General features: G+C 48.0%; 1 protein-coding gene across 15 annotated transcripts in view; it reads left to right on the forward strand.

Annotated features, from left to right (window-relative positions):
• Positions 1–3794: 3794 nt before the first annotated feature.
• TPM3 (tropomyosin 3) overlaps positions 3795–21151 on the forward strand; it is a 28244-nt gene continuing 10887 nt past the window's right edge. For 2 of the 15 annotated variants that reach the window (XM_055323783.1, XM_055323793.1), the window contains exons 1-8: positions 3795–3977; positions 4853–4978; positions 15187–15320; positions 16815–16932; positions 17457–17527; positions 18150–18225; positions 19553–19615; positions 19824–19893. In XM_055323783.1, coding sequence (XP_055179758.1) covers positions 3861–3977; positions 4853–4978; positions 15187–15320; positions 16815–16932; positions 17457–17527; positions 18150–18225; positions 19553–19615; positions 19824–19893 — 775 coding nt within the window. In that variant the 5' untranslated portion in view covers positions 3795–3860. Of the gene's footprint in view, positions 3978–4852; positions 4979–9324; positions 9553–15186; positions 15321–16814; positions 16933–17456; positions 17528–18149; positions 18226–18772; positions 18849–19552; positions 19616–19823; positions 19894–20773; positions 20857–21151 lie in introns of those variants that run through there. The other 13 variants (XM_055323782.1, XM_055323792.1, XM_055323789.1 and 10 more) reach the window with 10 other exon arrangements.

Below are 21151 nucleotides of genomic sequence, written 5' to 3' on the forward strand. Positions count from 1 at the left end.
GAGATGACACCTCCCCTCACTGGGGATTAAATAAAGCACTCTGTAGAGAGGTGGCATCTGATGTCCAATGAATGGTCAGCCATCGTGATGAGTTCCTGCCCTGGGATACTTCTTCCCGTCTTTATTTCCTCTCTGCTACCTGGCTGCTCCCCATCCCCCCACCACACTCCTTGGCATCTCCTTAGTTCCCCTTTCCGCAGTTCAGGGCATCCACAGAACACCCTGCCCCCTCTGCCTCCCCGACCTTGGCCTCTGTCCCCAGGGCTTGTCAGTGCTAGGCTGGCTCGGGTATTGGCAGGCTGGCCCCTCAGGAGCCCGTCTCCCCCAGTCCCCTCTGTCTGCTGTCTGCTCTCATCACATCAACTATTTCACCCCATCACACCCAGCCACCCCCTTCTTCCTCTATGGCTAGTGCCTGACCCATCTCTGGCTCAGAGGGGCTACACAGAAGGCACTTGCCGGAGAGCGAGAAAGCTTTCACATGAGGCCAGCCTCTCTGCCCTGTGCGTTCCTTCATTCTAGGTTTGCTGTTCCTGCCTAGGGATGCCTGGACTCAGTCTCCTCTACACCAACACTCACTACCTCCGTCCCCTGGTGCCCCAAACACCAAATCCCTTCAACTCCTGCTGGTCCTTTCCCAGCCTCTAGCTCCCTCGGGGTAGTCCAGGTTCCCAGAGAAAGGAACTAAATGTGGGCTTTGGGGTAAGAAAGGTGGCCACAAAAGCAGAACTGATGCAGGCCCAGCAGGAGCCACAAAGGAGTGGGGACAAGAGCACAGGGCTACCTTGGGCTTGGATGCCCTTGTGTCTGTCTTCTCTGGAAGGCAGGGGCCACAGAACGGGAATTGACTAGGCCTTCGGACAAGCTATTGATCTACATCAAGGGCACTGTGCCGTTGGGGGATGTGTTGGGGGGGGGCGGGAATCCAGACTAATGGGAACAAGGACACATGGAACAAGCCTGGGGCTGAAGCAGAGCCCCCTCCTCCCACCCCTGCACTTCCACCCGAGCCCCCTGCCTGCCCTGTGCGGCTATAACTTGGGCTCCTTTCTGCCACAGTGGAGAGAAGCATCTGTCTGCCGCATGACATTCAACAGATCTGATCCTCTTCAGAAGAAAAATCCCCCAGAAAGGAACCAGGCTGGATCCCATGAGGGAAGACTCTTAGAGAAGCCAGGCCAGGAATTCTTGGTGTAAAATGTTCCAGAAGAGCCCTAAGAACTGAAGGCTTCTTTCTGGCAGAGGGGTTCTTCCCCTGATTCTGTTCTACCAGGCAGGGGAGACCATAAACCTCTGGAGCCTAGGCTGGAGCCTGCCAATGAGACAGGCCACTCTTCTCTTCTGGACACCCAAGGGTGACCTTAAGGGTGCCTGCAAGACATGGGGAGAAGGTGAGAAGGGACAAGATGATGGGAGGAAGCAGCCAGGCATTCTGGAAGTTTCTCATGGCTACTTTTCTGTCATACTTGAGGTGGGAGGATTCTAGGAGGGGGTCAGCTGGAAGGCTCTCAGTGTCTGCTGGGGGTGATCTGGAAGATTAAGTGTTCTGTTGGAAAGGTAAATCAGGATGTGCAAGCCCCCTGCCCACAACCCCCGGAAAGCCTCAAGGCAGTGGGAAGGAGGATGAGGGGAGCAGGTGGCCAGGCTGGCTCTCAGCACTGTGGTCATGACATGAGGGGGAGAGGCTCTGTGTGGGAGCCCTTGTTAAGGATAGGAGCCCGGATGTGGAGCTCTGCCAGGTACGCTTCCTGGTTTAGGCTAACGTGATCCAGCAAAGGCCAGGCACTGGTAGGAGAGGAGTTGATATAGGGATGGCACAAAGGGCAGATGAGTAAAAGCCAGCTATCTTGGGAGGTGAAGAGCAGGGGTCAGTGTCCTTCCCCAAGGATATGGCTTGCCATCTAGCCATGCTTGGTGGCTGGAGGGGAGGGAGGCAAATGACCACTAAAGCTTTCCTGCCTGCTTCTGTGTGATATGTTTGATATTGGGTTGTTTAATTAGGAATCAACTAAATATCGAACATATTCTTACAGCAGTGGGAAATTTGGCATCAACCTCTGGGGCTCTGGGGCTCTCACTGAACAGTTTATTTCCAGGACTCCTTTGGAAAGCTAGTGGCAGCGATGTATGTGGGTATCAATCTTAAGCTGGAGAGCTAGTGTGGGAGTGCGAGGGCTGGAGTTTGAGTATTGAATCTCTCTGTATTTTTCCCTTGTACTAGAAGGGATGGATCTCTCATCTTCTGTCCTTGTACGTTTTTCCTCCTTATTCAACACTGCCCTGACCCTTATGGACTATTGCTTCCTATCCCTGGGACCTCCTTGTTCACTCATCTTGCAGTGAGGGGCTGTGGTTTTTCTGCTTTCCTTCAAGAGTCAATTGATGGTCTAGCTGCCCATCTACCTCTAGTGACTGGAAGCTCCTAAGAGTGGACTCCAGTTTTACCCTGTGCCCTGGTGGGTGTCTCAGTTACCCCACTGCTGGGGCTTAATATTAACGATAGCCATCAATCCTTGACATGTGACTACTTGGAACCCTTCATGTTCTTTTCTGATAGCTTTGGTCATCTTGAATAGTGCCCTTCTCTCCCCAGGCATATTCTCAGATTGTATGGTGCTGGTATACTGGGATCAATTGCCACCTGTCAGTAAGAGGCTCCAAGTGGAAGAATGACATGGCCTGGAAAGAAGCCAGGGAGAACAGAGATGGTGAGGGTGATGTGATTGTGATGAGTGTGTGTTAGTAGGAAGGTCAGGTGGGGGTAAGGAAGGAACAGAGAGCTAGGAGAGTGGAGAGCAGCGCAGAGCTTGGTCAGTGTGGGTATGAAAGTTCTACTTAAAGATCCCTGTTGGCAAACAGAGGGCATGACCCTACCCAGAAGACTCTGACCCTCCCCTGCTTCTTTCCCTCACCGCACTTTAAGCTCTGGGAGGGCCTTCCAGATACCAACCTTCACTGCTCACTCCATCCCTGTGGCTCTTAAGGGGGAGGAATGATGTCTCCCTGCCAATTAGAGACTCTTGAAATAGCACGGTAATTTGATCTGGGGATCTGGGGGACTTGTCAAAGATCAGGAGTGACCTCCCTCTTCACTATTACTCAAGGTTCCTGAATACTGGGAATCAAAAGGTAAAAGTCAACCAGTGGAGTCTGACCAGCATCCATTATAGCAGGGTGAGGGTAATGGGGAAACAGAAGGGTAACTGGGACCCTCTGGATGAGAACCACCCATCTGGAATTGCCAAAGTACACTTCTCTCTCTCTCTCTCTCTCTCTCTCTCTCTCTCTCTCTCTCCCTCTCCCTCTCTTTTTAAGATTTTATTTATTCATGAGAGACACACAGAGAGGGGTAGAGACACAGGCAGAGGGAGAAGCAGGCTCCCCACAGGGACCCGATGTGGGACTTGATCCCAGGACCCCAGGGTCACGACCTGAGCAGAAGGCAGACACTCAACCATTGAGGCACCCAGGTGACCCCCCTGTCAGTGTTCTCCTTCTCCCTGTGCCTTGTTCTTTTAAAACACCCACAGAGCTGTATGGAGAGTGGAAAGTTTCAGGGTCAGGGAGAACCTCTCCCTGCCCCCACTTTCCATTGTCTAAAATCAGCCTCAGCTGTTCCCTAATTTTTCTTTGCTGGTGATGTCAGTCCATCAAAGTGTCTCACCCCGTGCTTCCCCAGGGAGAACAATAATGGGATGGAAGGAGCTGGAAAGACCATATTAGGAAGGAGAGGTGGAGCCATGGACAGAGATAAAGGCTTGAGTCTAGGAGAACTCGTCATTCAGGCAGCAGCCCCTCCTTTCTTGCCCTCATCTCTGGTTCTCCAGTGTTACAGGTGAGCTCACCAACAGCCACTGCTCATGATGGAGGCCATCAAGAAAAAGATGCAGATGCTGAAGTTGGACAAAGAGAATGCTCTGGACCGGGCAGAGCAAGCTGAAGCTGAGCAGAAGCAGGCAGAAGAGAGAAGTAAACAGGTGGGTTCTGGCATCGGTTCCCTCAGCTGCTGGTGAGCAAACCCATGAGACAGGAGACAGTCCTCACAGGAAAGGCAATGAGTGGGAGCGACCCTCTTCGTCCCCAGGCTCGCTGGATAGGCAGACATCTAGAATATTTGCCTCAGGCTGCCTATGTGACTTTAGAGAAACCTGTGGCCTCCTCTGAGCCATGGTGTGTCTGCTGGATCTAAATGGGGGCAGATCATGTTCTGGGAGGATCTGATTTCTAGAGGAAAAGGTGGGAGCTTGGCATGTAGCATCTTTTTTCCCTTAATTTTTTTTTTAAGATTCTATTAAAAAAGAGTAATCTCTATGTCCAACATGGGGCTCGAACTTACAACCTTGACATCAAGAGTCACATGCTCAGGGATGCCTGGGTAGCTCAGCAGTTGAGTGTCTGCCTTTGGCTCGGGGTGTGATCCCATGGTCCCGGGATCGAGTCCCGCATTGGGCTCCTGCGTGGAGCTTGCTTCTCCCTCTGCCTGTGTCTCTGCCTCTCTCTCTGTGTGTGTCTCTCATGAATAAATAAATAAAATCTTAAAAAAAAAAGTCATATGCTCTACCAACTGAGCCACAGGCATCTATTCCCTAAGATATTTCCCATCCCAGGGTCTTAAGATGAAAATCCATCATGGCTTGGTTATGTTGGGGTTGGAGATCCCAGGGTCACACAGCAAGGCCTGACTCCTAGGGCAGCTGGCTGGAAGTGGACAGAGAGAAAGTACATCTCTTTAGGAATGCTAACCCATGTTAGCATAGGCTGGGTACAGAGGTCCATCAGGGCTTCGGAGCCCAGGATCTGAGCCTGCACTATTGTGTGTATGTCTTGTGTGTGACTCTTGGGGCTCCTGTAGCTGGAAGATGAGCTGGCTGCCATGCAGAAGAAGCTGAAAGGGACAGAGGACGAGCTTGACAAGTACTCTGAGGCCCTGAAAGATGCGCAGGAGAAGCTGGAGCTGGCAGAGAAGAAGGCTGCTGACGTGAGTACTAAAGAGATGGAAAGGGGTTAACCCACACATGCACAGCACCATGTTAACATCACTAAAGCCAAACACACTTGGACACATACATACGTGTGGAGTCACAGAGCGGAGACATAGATACATACATTCTTATCTATAGTCACACATGGACACACTCTTGTACACATATTTGTTCTCAGGCATGTGGAGAAATCTCATGTTTGTCTTGCCCTCAACCCAGGAATTTAACTAGGTTTCTCAGAACCTGGTCAAAGGGAGGGGACTCCAAGTTCAGATTGCTACCACTTGTTCCATCTCCTCCCCCATGCCACATTCTTAGCTTTTGTGTCCAAGACTTGGCACGTAGATATGTGTATTAATAGGGAAACGCTCATCTCTCAACTGCCCAGCAGAGCCAGCTCAGATTTCACAATGGGACAAAAGAGGTCACATTGACCCTGGCCCTATATGGGTTTATTTATCAGGGCCGATGTGGGCATCTGCCCTTATGCCACAGAGAGGCCATAGCAGGCATTGCTCATAGGGCAGCAAACAGGATCTTTGATAGATCAGAAACAAGAACAGAAACAAGAAGGGATCCTATGGGGTAAAACTGTCACCACCAGATCTTACTCTGTGGCATTGATTCAATTACTCAGCTTCTCTAGGGTTGAATTTTTCAATTTGAACATGAAATAAATTCTTTTTTCCATTCATATTTGTCCTGTCACCACCTATTTCCCTTTGTGTTCAACTTGAAGCTTAGCACAATGATAAATGAAAGGCTACAAAGGAAAGATGTTTGGAAGAAAAGTGACATACCAGCAACAAAAGAATGCCGTGGTATTCATGGAAATGAAGTCAATTCTTAGCACTAAATTAATAGGAAAATAGGAGCAAGTATTTTTTCTTAATTAAAATTTTTTTAAAAAGTAGGCTCCACATCCAATGTGGGGCTCGAATTCATGACCCTGAGATCAGGAGTCATATGGTCCACCAACAGAGCCAGCTGGGTGCCCCTAAGGAGAACTTTTTTTTTTTTTAAATCACATTTTGTTTTGGACGATAGCTGGAGAGACAAAGTGAGCCATTCACAAATGTTTCCAGATGCTTACATTTGGTCTCTTTGCTCTTAGGTCTCTCATCTTCTTTGGTTTTTTGGCACTTTCAGTGGCCAGGGAACACAGTGATAGTTGTATGTATCATACTAGAGATCAGAAATAAAGCAGATCATATACTTTATACATATTCATAATTTCCAAAAGTTTAGGCCTCTGCAAACCATTAATTCTCCCTTGTTGGAAAACTGCAATGAACACAGGTTACCTCCAGAGCTTTGGGCAAATGCTCAATGGCCTGCTGGAACTGCCTGGCCAAGGTTCCAGGTATAGATGGATAGATCTCTCTGGCTCCAATAGACAGATACAGGGACAGGAGTTTTCCCAAACTGGCAGAGTGTCAGGCTAATGACAGTTTTGTGAGATGTTGGGTGACAACTTTCCGGGAGAGTCTGGAGGCTGAAACAGCTAGTATGTGGGCTAGAGGAAGTGTGTTCAGGAGCAATGAAAACAACAAAGTCTAACCCTAGATCTTGGGAGAAAGAGAGTAACATAGAGGCTCTAGACAATACCTCAGTTTTACTCAGAAGATAAAGGAAATTCCTTCCCAGGGAAGGATGAATTCTATCTGTCCTAAGGAAGCTGTTGGATTCATACTTAAAACACACTGTCATTCTCCATCTAGACAGGATAGACTCCGTATATTCACTTGAAAGAAATTTTTGTTTATATAGGAACCCACCAAAACCCATTTCAATATGTAACATGTGGGTAGAAAATCTCATTTAGCTTCTCTCCCTGTTAGCTTTCCTTCCAAGTCAGTAAGTGCCCTTAGAGGTGTGCTGGAGAACAAGAAATGGGAGAGGAAGGCTGTAAGCAGGAGGCAAGAATCCTTTAGGCAGGGTTAAGATGGAAGCAGGAAGAAAGGTTTCTTTCCCCAAAGCTGGAGTTAGTAAAACTTCCACTTGTGAGGTAAATCCTGCCCTAGCCTAGTTTTGTACTGTTTTATCGGAACAACACCCATGCCCATTCACTTGCATATTATTTATTGGCTTTCTCCCTACACCAGAGTAGTCACCACACCCTGTGGCTTCCCTACAAAGCCAGGAAAAGGTACTGTCTGGCCTTTTACAGAAAAAGTTGGGGGATTTCTGGCTCAAAGGATCAAAGAAGGAAAGTGAAGTGTTTATAGGAATTGGAAAGTGCTGAGTAAGGAGAAGACAACAAAGTTTAAAGTAGAGAGCAAGGGTCAGAGTCATCAGCAACATGATATATGCCTTTTGGGGGTGAAGGGCACTCTGTCCAATACCACGGTCCAAGGAAGTTCACAGCTCAGCTTCCACCTTTGAGATTAACAGAGCATGTAACTTTGATGTAGGTATAAGAGGCAGAGAGAAGAGGGAATCAGTAAGTGTATGTATACACAGGGAGTTCTGGTTACCGGAGAAGCTTTTCTGAAAAGCACAGAATTTTCTGGATTGCTTGAACAAAGAAAGGGCAAGGGTATGGCAAGGTCAGTCCAAACTTGTTTTTCCTCCTGGAATTTGTCTGAGGTCCTCTTTAAAAAAAATTGTAACAAAATATCCGTAACATTTGCCATTTTAACCATTTTAAAGTGTATAGTTCAGTGGCAGAACATTCACAGTGTTGTACAACTATGTCCAAGGTCCTCTCAGTCCTAGGTGAAGTCATATGCTCATTAGGGTAAAACAAGGAGAAAGAGGAATGTGATGGTCAGGACATAGAGTCATACCAGACGTGGAAGGGATGGGAGACAAGAATTGGGGATGGACATATACACCTGCTGATATATTGTTGTATTGTTGGTCACCAGGAAAACAATAGCGCTGGGCCCTGTGCTGCCCATCCATCATGCCTTTAAAGGGTGTCACCTGTTTCCCTGGATCAAGAGAAGATTATCTGTTCACATCTACCAGTCTCAGACATACTGTGGTGCTCTCAGCCGCCTTGGGTTTGTCTAAGATGAAGTCTCATGTGCCTTCTCTAGGACAAAGGGAGGTAAACAGTGCCCCCTGCTGATTAGCACCTAGATGACAACGTCTCATTTCTGCTTCCATAGTCCCTCTGATTAGATTTCTTCAAAAAGAGAGAGAAAAATTCTTAGGCCATCAGGGTAGAGTTTACTGAGGTTCAAAACCTTGTTCTTCCTTTCCAATTTCTGGGGGCAGAAACCAGTGTTACTCTACCAAGCAAATTATTTACTGTTTGAATTGTTTCCTCTAAATAGGCTCATTGTTTCTAAAAGGAGATAGGGAAGACAGAGCCTCTGGAGGGAGTGTCCTCAAAATCAGGCTTTGAGAGCAGCGCTTGTCTTACCTACCAGCCGTTTCAGGAGTCAGGATTCTTCAAAGTCCTGCTCCACAACATAATTCTGAGGAGGAAAGAGAATTGCACCAAGGAGACATTTGTTATGATGGTTTACTAGAAAGGCAGGAGGGGTGCAAACAAACAAGAGAGAAGATAGTACAACTTTCAAGTCTCTTTACTATTGTGCTTTCAAAAGTCCTGCACGGCAGTGCCTACAGAGGCAGTTTGTAGCATAAACAGCTCCCTCAGGCCCCTGAAAGCAGAAGTGGCAGTGAAATTGGGGGATGTTAATCCAGAGTAGACACTGGGTTGCACAGGACAGTGTTCCAGGCACTCATGTGGCTGTTGCACGAAGGCTCTGGTAACAGTGATCGATAATAGAGGATTCCTTCTTGATAAAGTGGGGGCAGAAAGACACCTTTCCCAATTGAGAAGAGAAACGTAAGTGATGATTAGTTAGCGAAGCCCCAGTTACTTAGGATTTGGAAGGGCGGGCAGGTTGGTAAGCCGCTGGTGTGCCGGGTAGTCTTGCTCCGTAGTAAGAGGGAAAGAGCGCGTCGCTGATGCCAAGCAGAAGACGCAGAGTGCCCACCCGGCTTCCGTCCCAGTCCGCGCGTCCCTCGTTGATTCTCAGACGGCGGAGAGGACCTGCCGGCCACGCTGGAGATGGAGATTAGGCTGCGGGCCCCGCGGGCCAGGCACCTGCCTTCGGAGCCCGCGTGCGGAGCGCGGAGGCAGAGGCACGTCGGGCGCCCGACGGCCAGGCGGCTGCCCGTCCCGACCGAGGGGAGGTAGGACCGCGGCTCGCCTCAGGGTTGCCATGGCGGCCCGCCCCACTCCCCGAGAAGCCCCGCCCCCCTTTGCTGGCCAGGGAAGGCCCCGCCCCCCCGCTAGGGCCGCGGGCGGTCCTTCAGCGGCGCCGCGCGGCAGGGCGCGGCGGTGACGTCAGGTCCGGGCGGGTGGGCGAGTTCCGGTATTTCAGGGCGGAGCAGGCGGAAGTGGGGGTGAGAAGCGGCTGCAGCGCGGAGCGGAGGAGGCGAGAAGCCGAGCGCGAGCAGGGGCTGGGTGGGCACCATGGCCGGGATCACCACCATCGAGGCGGTGAAGCGTAAGATCCAGGTTCTGCAGCAGCAAGCCGATGACGCAGAGGAGAGGGCCGAGCGCCTGCAGCGGGAAGTGGAGGGGGAAAGGCGGGCCCGGGAGCAGGTACAGAGACGGCGAGGCGCGCGAGGGGAGCAGGCGTGCAGCGGCGGGGACCTTGAACGGGGCCCGGGTTTGGCGGCGGAGCGCGGTCCTTCGGCTCTGGCGGGCCCGGAGTAGGGGTGGGGCGCAGCCACAGTTGGACCCGGGGTGGGCGAGGGGGGAACTGGGTGCTAGGGTGAGCAGGCTGGGCCTCTGAGGGAACGGGATCTTTCGGGGTCCGGAACCTTGCATTGCTCCTCCCGTCGCCCAGCTCATTCATTCGGGCCCTCGGAGCCAGGCGCGGCCGGGGGAGGGGCTCGGCGGCTTCGCCCTCCCCCACTCCACCGTGGAGGGCGGGGACGGGTGCGGAATTGGCTCTCGTTGGAGGTTTCCGGTCCGAAGGGTGAGAGTAGGTGGGTGCTTCTCTGGTCTGGGAGGGGCAGGGCCGAGCCTCCAGTGCGAGAGTGGGGGTTGGGGGTTGGAACCGCCGGAAAGCCCCCGGCCTGGTCTGCCGCTAGCTTTTCCGCTCCCTCCTCCTGCTCAGGAAATGAGGCAGCAGTCGGCAGGGAGGAAGCGCGGTGCCCTCCCTGGAGGAGGTTCAGGCCACAGCAGCACCTCCCATCCTCGGGCCTGGGCTCTTCTTCCTCTCGTGGCAGCAGCTGCTGAACCCACTCTCTCAGTGGACGGGAAGCAGCGGAGCGGAGTCAGTATTTTTCGCTGGCTCTGTTCTTGCAAATGTACGAGCCGACTGAACCCGCGTGCCACCCCCCGACCCCCACCCCCCGCGAGATGCGGGACCTCAGGCCTGTATTGCCCAAGTTTGATCAGTACAAGCGAACCCGTGAAAAGCGCACAGCCGACAAGCCCGCTTGTGCGGCGGAGAACTGGAGAGAGTGCCAATGTCTGTTCCCGGTTTCTGGTCGATCCCCGGTGTGCTTGGTGCAGACAGAATAATGAGATCCAGGGGGCCTCTGACGATGTGATTTGATTCTTGCTGTTCCGATAACCTGCCACAATGTCTTGTTTTGTTGTTGTTGTTTGTTTTTGTTTTGATCAGTAAATATTTGTTCAACTGAAAGTTGGAACATAAAATGTTGATGGAATGAGTTGTGACTCTTGAAACTTTATGTTTAGAAGCGTAATCTCAGATTTTCCAGGGTCTAGGGTGCAGTGTGGTGGGTGGAGCTGACCTCCTAACTTCAGGCTTTGGTTTGGGAGGATCCGGAGGCTGGAGAGAAAAGTAACTGTTGCTAAAATTTGAAGAGGTAATGAAGAATTTTTGTGGTTTATTGGTATTTCTTGTTCTTTTCCTTGGTTAAAAAAAAAAAAGTTTTATTTTTTGAGTACTTCTCTGGGGAGGGGCTGCTAATTATTTTTTGGGTGTAAAGAATTATTGTTAGTACATAAAGATTGTTAGAATACTCTTTATAACAGGGCATGGGAATGCTGGGAGTTTGTCTTTCTCCCTCACCTTATTCTCAGGGGCTTTTGCCCTATTATGCTGCTAATTTCTAATTTATTCAAGGGACATGGACTGGCTAGATGACTCTTTATGACTTGTGACACGTTTTCATCTCCTTTGTTATGGAGACCAGATCCCCCTAAAGAGGAAGGCAGGATGGCGTTTAAACAAGTAGCCATGTGTTGAGCTGCATTATGGGTGTCTGAGGGATAGTTCTAGGGTGGATGACGCCCAGTCTCCCCCTAGGATTGGGTAGTTCTCCTTGCAAGAAAATTTGGGTCCCCTACCCCCATCCTAGGTGACCTGAGATGATAGGCAGCAGAGTGAACAGCTTCAAATGTTTCTTAAGCTGTTCCTTTCTCAGAGCCTGCTAATTTGCTTACCAAGTTGAGGTCTTAGTGAGGAAGTTCTCAGATGGGGAAGTAGGGTGATAGTTAAATGTTGATGAAACCAGTATCTTCTTACTCCCCAACTTGAGGGAGCTTCATGGATGGACTTTCTGATCTGGGGAACTTTGGACTCCTCCTGAGGAGACACCCCTGGAGAGGGAGGGGGTGCTTGGGTTACCTGTTATCCTCTTAGGGCATTCTGGAATGTGGGTTTTGCAGGCTCCTCCCTCTGGAGCTGGAAACTCAGCACTCCCTGATGGTATCTCATGCTGTTAGTGGGATTGTCACTTGATTATTTTTCTGGTTGCTTTGTGTGAACATTCACTGTTTGTTGGGCACCTGGAAGGATCCAAAGCTGAGACTCAGGAGTTGCTCTGGGATCCATCTTTCTTATCTACTTTCAGCCCAGAGATTGATCTTTTACATTGTAGCCCTGTTCTTTTCGATTTTGAATTTCCTTTGCAGTTCTTGCTAAACAGGGTGCATAAACATATTCAAATGCAGTATTTTTCCTTACCTGTTTTTTTGATAGTAGTAACAATACACATAACAAAACTTACCATTTTACCACTTTTAAGTACAGTTCACCTTTTTTTTTTTTACAGTTCACCCTTTTTAAATATATCTCTCCTCTTATCCTGGTATTTACCTCTTTTTTTTTTTTTTTTTCCCCTGGTCTAAAAAATTGAGGCATGTTATTGAAGAAGTGAGTGGGCTTTCAAACAGCAGTTTTGAGTCTGGCTTTATTCTCAATTCCTAGTCTCTGGAGGGGTTAGAATGCCTGAGTACTGTGTGACTTTACTATTTGTGGGGTCTGGTGGACTGCACAACCACTTTTATCACCTTTCTTTGGTTTAGGTTTACTTTACTGCTGATTACCTTTCTCCTTCATGTTAGAGCACATACTCCGAGAGGAGAGGCAAATAGCCCTTTGCTCTGAGTGCCTTGGCTATACTCCACCTTTGTTTACTCTGGGGCAGATAGCTCTACCTCCCTCCAGCTGGCCTCCCCCTTGGTGAATTTAAAGTCCCTGAGGACACAGTATCTCCCTGGGTAGATATATTTCTGAACACAGTGAATCCAGCAGCCCTTTACTAACCAGCTCGGGCCTAACTTTGTCTATTACTGGTTTCCTTTGAATTTCATCTGTGGCTTTTGTCTAAAAAGAGAAACCCCAGAGTGGCAGATTGCCAGATTTAGGCTAATCCCCTTCTGTCCTTGGCCCTGATCTGCCTCCAAGCACCATACTCTGTCAGTTCCTTGCCTTGAGGTATGTGGTGTGCTTGGGGAATCTTCTCTATGGGGGATGGTAGCATTGAAACCAGACTCATTTCCTAACTGAAGCTGTGATCAGCCATTTGCTAATGGGACCGAATTGCTGCTGTGTCCTTCCTCCTCCCTGATCTTCACTTCCTGGACAATGGAGAATCCTATTATTACCTAAAGGAAAGAATCCTCCAGGTGGGGCAGAGATGGGCAGGCTGAAGATTCAAAACCACATCTGGACATGCTAACCCTAGGGTGATTAGAATAGCATAAAGTTGAAAGTTTCCTGTCTGGTTTGCACAAGTAAGCCGCACCCAGTCTTTTGCAGGACTTGGTTGACCTGGAAGGGACAGGCGTTATACATAGGTTCTGGCTTGAAGGAAGAGTCTTCCTTGTTCCCTTCCATGTAGTAATAGATCTTGATTCTGCAAACTTCTGTTCATTGTAAAGAGAACTGATCCTCTGTGGGGAGGAGAAAAAAGAAAACAGTAAACATCCCTCCACCCCATCCCCACCCCCTACCCCCGTCCCTGAAGCTTTTGCTGGGACACCCATGACAGGTTCTGCCTTTGATACAGGTTTGTTCAGTGTGCACATGCTCTTGTGAGGGCAGCAGGATGTGTTTTTTCCTCCCTTTTCAGCCTTGCTAAGAATTCTATTGTAAATGCTGATTTGTGGGAGAAACTGCCCAAGCTAGCTTGTTGTCATGGAAACTGTACACCCCGCCCTCATCGCCTGTTACTTTCTACTCCATTTGGGTAACAACTGGTGAGCTGGATGGGGACTGAGATTTTATCAGCTTCTTCCAAATCTAGTTCCTTTTTAATTAAAATGTTTTTAACGTTCTGGGCATTTGAAGGGAGAGATGAGGTAAATAGTTCTTGCTTGATAGTTTAACTTGTTCTTGTGATCTTGACCTGTTGGCCTTTTTGAGCTTATGAGGTGCAGTGTGTCTTGTCCTGGGGGACATGGGACATCTGTTGTCTTGGAAAAGACAGGATCAGAGAATACTTGTCTTTGTGATATTTTAAATAGTAAGAGACACGAATGGTTTCTTAGTAATTTCAGCTTATGTGGATTCCTTGTTATTTTTCTCCTAGGGGTTGGTGGTTATATAGTCCGAACTCCCACAGTACTTTGAACCTCCCATGTTTGTATCTGGTGATTTTTGTGCCAAATAACCTGATTTCCCCCCCCCCCCTTTTTGAGTGAGAGTGAGAGCTTGAGGGGGAAGGGTAGAGAAAGAGAGAATCCCAAGCAAGCTCCTTGGGAGCCCTAGGTAGGGCTTGAGATCATGATCTGAACTGAAGTTAAGTCAGACACCTAAGTCACTGAGCAAGCACCCTGGTACCCCCAAATAACCTGAAGGAGTCTTTTGGGCTATATCCCTCCCATAGAGGCTGTGGCCCAGATTATTTCTGTAGCTGTTTCCACCCACTGACTGCCAGGAGGAAATCAGGGTAATAGAATTCAGGTACAATCTGGACTGTAGAAGAGAGATCATGTTAACCAAGCACTTGGATAAGCATCTGAACTGGGTAGCATGCAGAGCAGATTAAATTCTTGTATGATTGTGGTGCAGCCAGTGTACTTGCCACCAGTAAAGGTGTAGGGAGGGTAAAGATAGTCTGAAGAGGGAGGCTTTTCTGCCAGTAGAATTCATCCACACACAGTCTGCCTCCTTTCCTTGTTTCTCACTACACATCCCAAGGAGGCTTGGGATGGCTTGCAGTCTAGCCTCTGCCTTATAATACGCTGGATGCCATGAGGGACTGTCACAAGCCATGAGGAGGGGGAGACTCAGGGATGACTGCAGCAGTTGCAGGGAGTCACAGTTCAGAAATTTGTAGGAGTGGGGGTGGACATGGAGGAAACATTTTCTTCTGCTCCCGTGTTTTTTGTGTGTGTCTTCAAGGCAGGTCATTTTAGCTAGAAGAGCTTCTTGACACCTCTGAAAAGGTGGAGGTGGGGAGCAAGTCACAGGGCTAAGAGATAAATATCCCAGTGTTACATCCTTTTCCTTTCTGATCTAATCTGTTACTCTGAAAAACCTTCTCTTAGCTAGTGATCCTCTTGGTATGTTAGGATAAGGTCATTGGAGGATTGGGTTAAGCAGCATATTAATAGATAATCCAAATTTTCCTCTTTAGGGAACTTTGCTTATTTTTTCATTTTATGAGACACTTAGATGAAAGTTGCTAAAGACTAGGACACTGCTCTAAGCCAAGAGCTCAGGCAGCAGGAACCTTCACTGGCCACCTTTTCTGACACTAGTGTGTTCAGGGTTTGACCTGAGTCCAGAAAGGAGGTAGTACTAACTGGCACTGGGCTGGGCAAAGGAACTGAGTTTTAAAACTCTCTTCCTGCGGAGCGCATGGAAGTCTAGTGCTGATGGGAAGGGAGGAAATGGGTGTATATGTCACCGTGTCTGTTTCTGCGCTAAAACAGGTGTTGCCATGTTGGACCTTGGCTTCTTCTTGGCAATCAGCTCCAAACTTAGTCAGCTCTGCTTCTCCTTTCCACTCTTTCATTCAAACACAGGCTGAGGCTGAGGTGGCCTCCTTGAACCGTAGGATCCAGCTGGTTGAAGAGGAGCTGGACCGCGCCCAGGAGCGCCTGGCCACTGCCCTGCAAAAGCTGGAGGAAGCGGAGAAAGCTGCTGATGAGAGTGAGAGGTGTGTAGATGAGCACCTGTTGGAGTGTGGGTTTTAGGAGCTCATGACACTCTGGATTTCTTTACAGTCCTGCTCCCCCTCCCCCAAGTTTTTATTTAAATTCTACTTAGTTAACATATTAGAATAGTAACCTGTCTCTGTTTCTGTTTTGCATATTCTTTTTACTTGAAGACAGAGTAAGGGTTACCTGGGTGGAGTGACCTGGTGTGACCTTTTATAATTGATGTTACCCTATAGACTGATCTAATGATAAGTCAATAAGGTAACCTTCAATAAGGTTACCAGGATGGCCTCCACTGAGTGCATCAGACTTAATTTGTGAGGTTAGTCCCTCTGAAGCAGTAGTTCTTAGAGTAAGCTCCCAGGTTTTCCACCAAGTTTGAATTTCCATTCAAATTCTCAGCCCTTACCCCACCCAGATCTAGGAGTCAGGAACTCTGAAGGTGGAGCCCAGCAATCAGTGTGGAAAAAGCTCTGTCAGCATCCACTACACCTAAGAATCATAGGGCTGTAGGGGCAGGGAATCATTGGAAAGTTAAAAATATTGGAATGCCTGGAATTCCACCCCAGTTCAGTGAGAGTGCATTGCAAGAGGCCTGGGTGTTCTTTTTTCTTTTTTCTTTTTTTAAGAGTTTATTTATTTATTTATTTATTTATTTATTTACTTATTTATTCATGAGAGAGAGAGAGAGAGAGACAGACAGACAGACAGACAGGCAGAGGGAGAGGCAGCTCCATGCAGGGAGCCTGACATGGGACTCAATCCTGGGTCTCTAGGATAAGGCCCTGGGCTGAAGGCAGCGCTAAAAGAGGCTAAAAGAGGCCCAGGTGTTCTTAAAGTTCCTCTGATAATGTGTGTCCAGGGTTGAGAATCAAAGTCCTTGAACCAAGTCAAAACTTTCTTTGGTGAAAATAGCAATTGGCTTTTGGCTTCTTGCCGTGAGTTAAACTAGAACAAAGGTGTGTGACGACATGCGTGGGGTCAGAGGAAGGCTTTCAGAATTGAAAATGCACTATCAGAATATGCGACACTGTGCCACTGTGAAAACGAGAAATGTTGCAGTATGCACTATGTTAGAGAGTAGTGTCCAAATTCTAGAAAGGGAAGAAAATGTGTTGCGGAATAAGGTAGTGTATGATTCTCTTGGAGTGTGGCGAAGTGGAACTAAAGTTTAAGGCATTTTATCTATATAAAATTCTTCTAAAAGGGTTATGAAGAGTTTTTCCCTGTTGAGCAGGGCTAGAAGTGGGGAGGCTTATTTTGTGCCCTTAAACTATATAGTTAAATATTAAGTGCATATTTTTTCTTATTAAAAAAAGCTTATTGTTTTGAAAAAGTATTAAAATAATTGAAGTAAGGTAGGGGTTGCTGTGGGAGTTCTTTTTGGGTGGTAGGCAGAAAGGGATGGGTGCCCTTCCGAGGCCCTTGGAGTGGAGCTGGTGACAGACTCCCCAGGGTGACAGTGTTACATTTGTTCTTCTTGTCTTTGGCAGAGGTATGAAGGTTATTGAGAATCGAGCCTTAAAAGATGAAGAAAAGATGGAACTCCAGGAAATCCAACTCAAAGAGGCCAAGCACATTGCAGAAGAGGCAGACCGGAAGTATGAAGAGGTATGGTGCCTTGTGTTTGTCCTCTTTGTTGTCATTGGGTATCTTTTTTTTTTTTTTTTAGATTTTATTTATTTATTTGTGAGAGATAGAGAGGCACGGGGATCCCTGGGTGGCGCAGCGGTTTGGCGCTTGCCTTTGGCCCAGGGCGCGATCCTGGAGATCCGGGATCGAATCCCATGTCGGGCTCCCGGTGCATGGAGCCTGCTTCTCCCTCTGTCTATGTCTCTGCCTCTCTCTCTCTCTGTGTGTGTGACTATCATAAATAAATAAAAATTAAAAAAAAAAAAAAAGAGAGAGAGAGAGGCAGAGACACAGGCAGAAGGAGAAGCAGGCTCCATGCAGGGAGTATGGCATGGGACTCGATCCTGGGACTCCAGGATCACGCCCTGGACCAAAGGCAGACACTCAATGGCTGAGCCACCCAGGGATCCCTGTCATTGGGTTTCTGAAAAGAATCATGGTAGAAGGAAATGGGGGGAATAACTTTCTCTTTGCTTCACTGAGCTGTATGGGGTCTTCTGTAGGTGGCTAGGAAGTTGGTGATCATTGAGGGGGACTTGGAACGTACAGAGGAACGAGCTGAGCTGGCAGAGTCGTGAGTATCTTGCTCCCAAAATCTTTCCATACCATTCTGTCCCTTCCCCTTTGGCTTGCGCATTCATGTGAGTAAACTAGCATTCCTTCAGCCTTGTTAAACAGGGCCTAGAGAGGGGGCTTCTCTAACTCTCTCCACTAGTGACAGGTGGTGACAAACGACACTTCCTCTATTTCTCGTAGGGAGGGTTTGCAAACTAGGGGCAAGTAAAGACTACTTAATCCTTGGTGAGTGGTGAACTGGAAGGCCCTACAGGGTCCTCCCACCCGGAGTCTGTTTCTCCTTGAGGCGTGGTGCCTATGTTGACTGCAGATCTCTTTTACTACATTGCCAGTCTGGGGACCTTGAGGGCCAGGGCAGACAGGGAGTGCTCCTCTGTAGGCACCTTCTGGGCCTTGTATAACAAAGGCAGTGCTGATGCGTATGTATTTGTGCTTCCTTTGTATTCCCCTCTCCCAGACATGACATATCATGACCATGGTGGTATTTTCTTCCCATGTTTTGGAAAAAAAAAATTTTTTTTTTTCGTTTTGCTGCTTGTTTCCTTGCTGTGTCCTTTTTGACCTTTCTCCCTCCCCACCTACCACCTGGCTTGTGCGACCCCTGTGACTGTCACTAACAGCCGTTGCCGAGAGATGGATGAGCAGATCAGGCTGATGGACCAGAACCTGAAGTGTCTGAGTGCTGCTGAGGAAAAGGTACTAACCGTCAGACCCACAGAGAGGTTACGTGTGTGGTGTGGTTTCGTTCTGTTCCGTTTCTGTTTTTATTTTGCAGCTGCCTCCCCTCCACTGGTTGATTGTTGAGTGCTTTCTCATCTCTTCATGGAATGCTCCATTCTATCCCACTTACTTGGCATCTTTCATCTCTTTCCTAGTTGCTTCACCACCTCTTCACAGGCTCTCTCCTTCCCGTGGGTGATTTGGGGGACTCTTTGGGTTGGGTGTCTTCCCACCTCTGCCCCAGCTAGCAGTGGTGACTTGTTCCTGCTAGTGATTTTTCTCAAGTATTTTATTAGTATCCAAACATTCTGAGTCCTAGCCCAGCAGAGCCCAGCTTCTGATAGTGGTAGAGGGAGGAGGGTTGACACTTGCTCAGGTGACCTGGGAACTTCTCTTTTCCCCAGTATGCCTTTCAGCTCTCTCTACATATAGGTTCAATTCACGTCTGTGTGTCTTTCTCTCCCTTTTTTTTATTCTCTCCTCCTTCCCCTTTCCTCTCCTGCGGTATTTAAAACATTCACAGTAAGTGTTCTGAGCTGGAGGAGGAGCTGAAGAATGTCACCAACAACCTCAAGTCTCTTGAGGCTCAGGCGGAGAAGGTAGGGGCTGGTTGTGAGAGTGACAGGCTTTGGGGCCTGGGCTCAGCCCTGCCCTTGGTGAGAGACTGGAGAAACCCATTCCTTATGTAATCTAGTGAGACATGTCTTTGTCATCCAGATTCTGGGTTTAATGCTAATTCCTCTGCACTTTGATTTCTTTAGTCCAAAGTCACTTCATGGTCTTAGGTGCTTGGGGTCATGGTGTCAGGCTGATACCACTGTGCTAAATACCAGTAATTATGGGTCCTAAAAGGTTTTCTAGCAGACCAATGGGGGCATCAGATAGTAGATATGAGACTTAAGAATTAAGACAGATGACTTGTCTTTACCATGATATGGGACAATTTCAGCCATGTGGCCTTGGGGTGTTGCTACACCTACACCTACTCATTAAACAGGAGGAAGGAAAAATACCTCCTCGAGTTGATCTGAGTAAGATAAAAACTTAGACCGTTTTAAAAATAAAGTTCTGGAGGATTCTAATCTGAGGATATCAAGGCTCGTAAGGACACTGATTTGTGGATTTAAAGGATCTGTTGTCCAGTAATGGGCCTTGCTCTTTTTCTCAGGGGCCATTCAGCATATTAAATCCAAGAGGCTATTTACTGTAAGAGTGAATATAGTGGCAGGGGGTAGGGTAGGGTGGTAGGATTGTCTGTATGAGTAATTTCTACTCTGAAACTTTGATTCCGCTTGTCTTATAGTACTCTCAAAAGGAAGACAAATATGAGGAAGAGATAAAGATTCTCACGGATAAACTCAAGGAGGTGAGCTGAGGGGTTATAAGGAAGGGACAAGGTGGGTTGTAGGGAAGGGATCAAAACATTCTGAGGTGTATGAGGCGGTCATTTAGACATAGACAAGCTGGGTTTGGTTCTGAAAGGTCTACAGGTAGAAAATAGTGGAAGAGATAGAGAATCCTTCTCTTATTGTCTTGTTCATGTCTGATTCTTGCTGCTGTCATATTTCCCCCAGGCAGAGACCCGTGCTGAGTTTGCTGAGAGATCGGTAGCCAAGCTGGAGAAGACAATTGATGATTTGGAAGGTATGGAGCCTGGGAGAGGAATTAGAGGGATACAGAGGAAGACCTTGCCCATTGATGTTAACCTTTTTCCCTGTCCACCAGAGGGAGGTGGTCGTGACCTGGCACATGTCCTGTGCTCTGTCCTCTGCCACAGCTAGGTGAAATACATCCAATCCTAGAATTGGGTTTTTATATATACAACCTTTTCCTTTAATAAGATTTCATCTAGTATTCTGGAATTTGCATCCTTCCCTTGGAGGAGACTAGTAATGGAGGCATTTACCTCCAATTTAGTAGTCTTAAATCCTGGTCTCTGGGTTGAAATGGTAGCCATGCTTTCAGGAGGCATAAGAGTGCATGTTACCCTGTGGCTACATTTGGCAATCCTGTTCATCACTTCAGCTGTGGGGGACCTCTCTAAGAGATAAAGAATCTCGGAGCTGACCAATCCCAGGGGCTTTCTAAATACTTTTCTCCCCACATTTTGGCAACTGTGTCTGCTCTAACAAGCGAAAATTTGGAGAACTCTGAGATGTGCTCCGTTGGGAGAGTTTGGGGAGGTAGCCTGTAGAGCAGAGGGTCCAAGAATACTGGTCTTGCTTGGTAGATAAGGAAGTGTTGGAATATTAATGTGTGCTTTTTCCTTTTTCTATTTTTATTGTGCCATCCCTGCTAGGAATGAGGTTAACTGGGTGGGAGTGGGATCCTCCTGAATGCCTTTGGTAATAGGAATTTCTAGTCGTGACTGTGTCCAGGTTCTCAACCCAGGACAGATGTTCTAACCTGTGGTATTAGACCTGCAGTCACACTTTTCCAAATTTCTAATGATTCCCTCTCTCCATATGCTTCTGACATTTTTCACTGTCCCCACGCTCCTCTCTGTACTCCTGTTCCTATCCAGATGAGCTCTATGCCCAGAAACTGAAGTACAAGGCCATTAGTGAGGAGCTGGACCACGCCCTCAATGACATGACCTCTATGTAACTATCTGACAGAGTGGGGCTGGAACCTTGGCTTGTGGGTGGGTGGGGTTATAGGCTATGTATAGTGTGCTTTGGTTTTATCCTCTGGAAACTAGAATCTTCATGCTATCTTAAAATATTGGTGCTTATTACTTGTTGGCAAAAGCTGGGGTGGCATTTCATATTGAATGGGTAGCACCCTGATCTCCATGTGGTTTTTGAATACTTTGTGCTAATAGATCCTTCATTATAACACCACGGTTTTTCTGTTTGGTTCTCAAATTTAGTCTTCTTAGAGGGGTTGCTACTGAAAGTAG

This window comes from Nyctereutes procyonoides, unplaced genomic scaffold (genome assembly GCF_905146905.1).
Source record: "Nyctereutes procyonoides isolate TBG_1078 unplaced genomic scaffold, NYPRO_anot_genome, whole genome shotgun sequence".
In the NCBI taxonomy this organism is placed as follows: Eukaryota; Metazoa; Chordata; class Mammalia; order Carnivora; family Canidae; genus Nyctereutes; species Nyctereutes procyonoides.